This window comes from Montipora capricornis, chromosome 5, assembly GCF_036669925.1.
Source record: "Montipora capricornis isolate CH-2021 chromosome 5, ASM3666992v2, whole genome shotgun sequence".
Classification (NCBI taxonomy): Eukaryota; Metazoa; Cnidaria; class Anthozoa; order Scleractinia; family Acroporidae; genus Montipora; species Montipora capricornis.
The window spans coordinates 18258305-18264864 of NC_090887.1; the positions used below are offsets into that span (position 1 = coordinate 18258305).

At 40.1% G+C, this 6560-nt stretch overlaps 1 protein-coding gene across 1 annotated transcript in view; it reads left to right on the plus strand.

Annotated features, from left to right (window-relative positions):
• The window catches only part of LOC138048468 (uncharacterized), a 37983-nt gene that overhangs the window by 27232 nt on the left and 4191 nt on the right, over positions 1-6560 (plus strand). Inside the window, exons 13-15 of the mRNA XM_068894653.1 lie at positions 154-324; positions 1506-3065; positions 5220-5317. Of these exons, the coding sequence (XP_068750754.1) occupies positions 154-324; positions 1506-3065; positions 5220-5317 (1829 nt within the window). The remainder of the gene's footprint in view (positions 1-153; positions 325-1505; positions 3066-5219; positions 5318-6560) is intronic.

Consider the following 6560-nt stretch of genomic DNA (forward strand, 5'->3'; position numbering starts at 1 on the left):
ATGATTTTCATTATTTTGTGCTATAAAAGTTTGGATGAGTTCCCAGTTTGTATCAGCGAGGAAGATTCTATCACTTTGAACAAGGTTGAAAAGTGACGTTTGTTTCTCAGCTGACTGTGCTTTTACCAAACTTAACAAGAATTTCCTTTTTAGGACCAGCACTTCGTCGTCGTCATATCAGTCGATTTCACAAAGAAGCACGGGGATATATTTCTCTTCCAGCTCGACCGGCTCTACAGGAACTCGACACACCATTGGTTCTTCAAGTAGGGTACCGCCTACTTTAAAACCACCGCCACGGACATCAAGAGTGTCACCCAGCAGGTTATGAGCTAAACATGGGATTCAATAGTGTGTTAAGGGAGAAAGGGACTTTTTTGGATGAATAAAAGGGGGTGAAATGAAGACAGAATGGAGTAAGACTGATTATTTGGTTTGAATCATTAGCATCATTTCTGCACTGACCTTTATAAACTTTAAAGAGATGAACGGATGTGATATTCATTTAAAATAAAATAATTCAAATGATTGCATGAAGGAAAATATAAAGCATCTTGTATCACAACACAACGTGCTAAAACATTTTCGCTGAGTTTCTATTTCTTAGAATTCTGGAAAGTTTGGGGCTTAAGAAATACTTAAAGTCTGCATTAATCCCTCTCTTGTTAAAATCACAAGCCATTTGATTGTTTCTATAAGTGGTAAATTGGTTGAGTGTGGAGAAGATATCTACTTAGTCCACTTACTAATCTTCACCATTGCAAAATATGTAAGTTATCTTTATGCAACAAATATGAGAATGAAATTAAGAAAAAAAGGGTAAAAACACTCGGCGTTTTGACCGAACTTTTGTCATTATCAAGCTAAAAGTGAAGATCAAAATTTTTGCATAGGTATAAATATAAAACAAAGAAGTAAAACTATGTAAAGTATGAAAATGTAAAAAAGAGTTGTTAAAAAACATGCAAGAATAACATAATTAGAAATGATTAAAAAGGTTTTGGACAAATTGAGTACATTGAGACTGGGTCTTGGCACACTTGTTCTTGCACTTTTTTAAAATGGTAAAATTCTCGGTAAGATCATTGGGCACATAAGACTTTTTCATACGGAAATGTTTTCCAATAGACGAAGACGCACACATTTAATTGATTGGTATTTTTAAATCATTAGTAATGATGTTATTCCTGCATGTTTTTGAACACCCCTCTTTTACATTTTCATACTTTACATACTTTTTGCTGTTAGTTTTTAGTTCAAATCGTTTTAAAGAAACCTTTACTTATAAGAAATCAAGAAAGATTTCTTAATTACTGTTCAAATAAAAAGTTTGATTTCAGGACAAGGTGTTGATCCCTCTTACAAGATATTGACGATAGAAAGTAAAACAACAAAAGAAAAATGAAGAGAGGATCAAACCTTCCCCAAAATTCTTGTTATGGTATGCCAACCATCATGCTAAATTGCTAAAGAAAACTAATGTTTGTATGGTTTGGTTTTCCTAGTTCAAAATACTCGTCCTCAAGCTTGTATAGCTCAAGTGTGTCCTCGAAAACAACATCTTCCACATCGGTCAGCACTAGTTACAGCAGCTCCAGTGTTTCTACTTCGACTACGAGAAGCTCGTCCACCTCAGTATCTAGTAGTGTGTCGAGCAGCACATCATCGAGCACGTCGAGTTTAAGTTTGTCCACACCAACAACAACTAGTTTCTCGACATTTTCTAGTACAAGCCTGAGTACCTACTCTTCAAGTTACTCAAGTTCTAGTGTGTCTACTCCAAGCACGACAACCTCGTCCACCTCAGTATCCAGTAGTGTGTCGAGCAGCACATCATCGAGCACATCGAGTTTAAGTTTGTCCACACCAACTACAACTAGTTTCTCGACGTTTTCAAGTACAAGCCTGAGTAGTTACTCTTCAAGTTACACAAGTTCCAGTGCGTCTACTCCAAGCACGACAACCTCGTCCACCTCAGTAACAAGTAGTGTGTCAATCAGTACATCGTCCAGCACGTCAAGCTTCAGCTTGTCCACACCAACTACAACTAGTTTTTCCACGTTCTCCTCTACAAGTCCAAGTAGTTCAACCTCAAGTTACACGAGTACCAGTGTTTCTACTCCAACCACGACAACCTCGTCCACTTCAGTATCCAGTAGTGTGTCAAGCAGCACCTCGCCAAGCACGTCAAGTTTCAGCTTGTCCACACCAACTACAACTAGTTTCTCGACGTTCTCCACTACAATTCTAAGTAGTTCCACTTCAAGTTACAGGAGCTCCAGTTTTTCTACTTCGACCACGACAAGCTCGTCCACCTCTTTATCCAGTAGTGTGTCGAGCAGCACATCATCGAGCACGTCGAGTTTCAGTTTGTCCACACCAACTACAACTAGTTTCTCGACATTTTCTAGTACAAGCCTGAGTAGCTACTCCTCAAGTTACTCAAGTTCTAGTGTGTCTACTCCAAGCACGACAACCTCGTCCACTTCAGTATCCAGTAGTGTGTCGAGCAGCACATCGTCCAGCACATCAAGTTTCAGTTTGTCCACACCAACTACAACTAGTTTCTCGACATTTTCTAGTACAAGCCTGAGTAGTTACTCTTCAAGTTACACAAGTTCCAGTGCGTCTACTCCAAGGACGACAACCTCGTCCACCACAGTAACAAGTAGTTTGTCAAGCAGTACATCGTCCAGCACGTCAAGTTTCAGCTTGTCCACACCAACTACAACTAGTTTTTCGACGTTCTCCACTACAAGTCCAAGTAGTTCCACCTCAAGTTACACGAGTACCAGTGTTTCTACTCCAACCACGACAACCTCGTCCACTTCAGTATCCAATAGTGTGTCAAGCAGCACATCGTCCAGCACGTCAAGTTTCAGCTTGTCCACACCAACTACAACTAGTTTCTCGACATTTTCTAGTACAAGCCGGAGTAGCTACTCTTCAAGTTACACGAGTTCGACTTTTTCCACACTAACTACATCAACTCAATCGTCCTCCACTCCTACGAGTGTGTCGAGGAGTATGTACAGCTCAAGTTTATCTACAACACCTTCTTTGAGGTTTGAATTTCTCAGATATATTAGTATAGCTCATGTTATTTTTATTTGTAGTATGGTGGATTATATGCTGCTCTGTTGTGTTTGTTGCAATTCGTTTATTCTTATTCACTGAAGTGGAAGTGAAAAGTGGTGGATATGCGGGGTGAAGTAAATATCCATCACCGTCACTGACACTGATGTAAAATTGTAACTGAAGGTATTCGGGAAGCCGTTTTGTTTTTGTCTGTTTGCTCAGAGATGAATACTACTTGGTATTCACCTCCGAACTAGCCAATCAGAATGGGCAGAAAGCACTATAGTTATTCACTGTTGTGTTATATACTAGTAGTGGGCTATAGATGGTTCGATAACTTGAAAGCCTGGTTCCATATGGTCGTCTCTGTCGTATCAAACTAAACCCCTGTATTAAACAAAGGACTGCATGGCGACTGAAGCGACCTTTGCATTTTATGGTCCATTGAGTGGAATTAGGATCATTTCCACAAAACGTACTCCTTAGCAGTGCCCCTTTGCTTATGTAGTGCTAGCCGCTTAAGTTACCAGGTTTCAAAGACAACTGTTTACGTTTATGCGACTATTTGGTTGAATGATATACTGGCCAGTGATGAAGGAAAGACGAACTTGGAAATTTAAATAAACAGATATCAACAGACGTATGTCATTACTCAAGAGAAACATCGACAATTATGTCGCAAGCGTAAGGCGAGCGCGCCACAAATCAACGGGAAAAAATACGGTCCATAACTTATATTAATAAATGGCTCTGTCTCACAAGGACTGGGGGCTACCAAATTAACGAATTTGATTGGCTGAAATTGATATTTATCACGATCTAGATTTTCCCATCTAGACTGATAATGTTTTGCACTTAAAAAGTTGCAAACTAAAATGCAAAAATGTTGAGTAATTTCTTCTGCCAATATGAATTTATGGAAGTGGCAAAAAGCATGACGAGAAAAAAAGGTAAGGAGGACGAGGAAACTTTAGCAGAATCAATTTCAGCTCATCGCCACTTGTCACTGTTCGCAAGCAAAAGGGTGGTTAGTACAAACCAGTTACATTAAACAATTTAAATTGTTCTTGTTTGCCATGTAATAAATATCTTATTAACCGAGCTTAGTCAGTCTGTATGGGAGAATCTTGACCTCGGTCGTGTGTACAGACCTCACTGCGTTCGGTCTGTACTCACGATGTCGGTCAAGATTCTGCCATACAAACTTCCTGCTCGGTTAATAGGGAGCTTACGCAACAGGACGGCTGGAAGACTCAGGACGGCAGAATGACGAAAAATGTCGCTCGAGACTGTGCAACCCCAATCTTACGCGACATTTTTTCGTCATTCTCCCGTCCTGAGTCTTCCAGCCGTCCTGTTACATAAGCTCCCTAATAAGAACTAAGTACGGACCTCGAACTCTGTTAGTAAAAGGTATTTATCTTTTTAGGATCATTCAAGGACAGTTTTGAGTTTGTTCATAACTAACACAATTGTAAGGTCTTCTTACAGTTACGTTGCCTTCATCGTTTGTCTTCTTGTTAGTTCGACGCATACGTCCGGAAATGTACGTAATTAGACAAAGGCCTAAATTTTGATATCCAGCGTGACATGTCCCTTTCGATTTTCTACCCATTTCTAGCAATAACTTAAGTGTAAGGGTTAGCGTTTTTTTTTAATGTGGTAGAGGTAAATGGCAGCTGTTTCTCATCACTTGAGGACCGGAGTCTGGGGGACACTAACGCTAATACTCCAGTTTCAAGTTCTCTATGACCACTGAATTAAAACACCGAGGACTCATTTTACAGGGTTAACCTCCATCTGAAGTGAATTTATTCGCAAATACCGGCAGGAATGTGTTTCTAAATTTGAAGGAGAGCAGTCAGAGCAGTGAAGAAGTAAAGAGGCTTAACTTGTAAAAATGCGTCCTCGGTTATTTATTCAGCGGTCATGGAGGACTTGAAACTGATCTATTGGCTGTATTTTCAGACGCGAATGATGTTGAAGTTGGGGAGAAGAGCGAGAGGACAGTTCGTAATAATTACTGTCATTTCTGGTGATATCTGAGTTTCGAGATGAAGCGAGCGATCGGTTGAGTATAATTATCGTGGGCTTGTTTTGACAAGTAGTTCTAACGGAATTTATTTTATATGTGTTATCAGTTTTGTCTCGACGAGCTCTCTCAAAAGTTACACGACCACATCCCTGCTCAGTACCATCACGCCAACACCGACAACAACAGTCTCGACGACGAGCGTGTGTAAGTAAATACAGTTGAACCCCGTTATTTCGAAGTCACAAGGGAGATATTAGTGTTTGCTGCGGCTCAAAGAATAGCAGCAAACCATTGTTTTCACGGTTCGACAAATATGGGTTGAGTTGCTATGGTGTTTGTGTCTTAGTCATTGATGACGTAGTTTGTTATAGGTTGCTGGTTACGTCAGTACATGTTTAACGGCGGGATTTTGAGAGGCGGGTCATTCTAAGCTGATCACTCACCCCAGTTCGACATTTTTTAACCCTCGACATTTTATTAGCTGTATTATCTGCGAATTCAGCTTGTTTCAATGGTTTTGACATTTATTTAACGCCTAACTCCCTCAAGGTTGTTCACGCCTGAATCTGCATGCGGGAGGGACCAGGTTTCCCCCAGAAAGAGGGTTTTTTTTTTCTGGCGGGAAACAGGATTTTCTCGATATCATACGTTTTCCTTTGTGGCAGTGTTTCAATGAATAAACGGAACTGGGGTAATGGCCTTGGCAGCGAGGGCACATCGAGTTGTACCACTTCTAATCACAGCCCAACAGTCATCTTCCTATTCAAGCAGAATATAGTTGTCGAAGTCGTTGAGTTATTTGTATGAAGGGAATTGGAAAAACGAAAATAGTTTGAATAAGCGGGGGTTCGAAATAGCCGGTTCGTCATAAAATACTGTGTACGGAATATATCGTGAGGCTGGAAGGCCTTTTTCACAAATTTTCATTATTTCAATTAGACCAACCTTTGCCCTAATTGAAATCATCTTGAAGATGGCAAATCTAGAAGTGCACAGAGGACTGATTCTGAATTAACAGTCTTTTTCACCAGAAATCTTTGTTTCAGAACGTTTCATAATTGTAGTTTATTTACGGGACTGGCAGGTTGTGCAATTCGCATTGTGCGCAATGTTCTGGCAGCATCTGAAGGTAGTCAACCACCCTTTCGATTAAACTTCGAAATGAAAGGGAAGCATCAAGTCTATAGGAAACAAGAATTTAATTCGAATAAGCGGGGAATTCGAAATAATCGAGTTCGAATTAAGTGTAGTAAAACGACTAAAAAAGGGGCCAAACCAAGGGAAATGAACATTAGTTTGAAATAGCGGGGAATTCGAAATACCCGAGTTGGAAATACCGACGTTCAACTTTAACTTTGTAAGAGTACAGTTTTCAGTTGAATGGTGTAAGAAATGACCCAGGATTGTCACCACTCCCTGACAACAGACGAGTGCAGTAAACCAATCA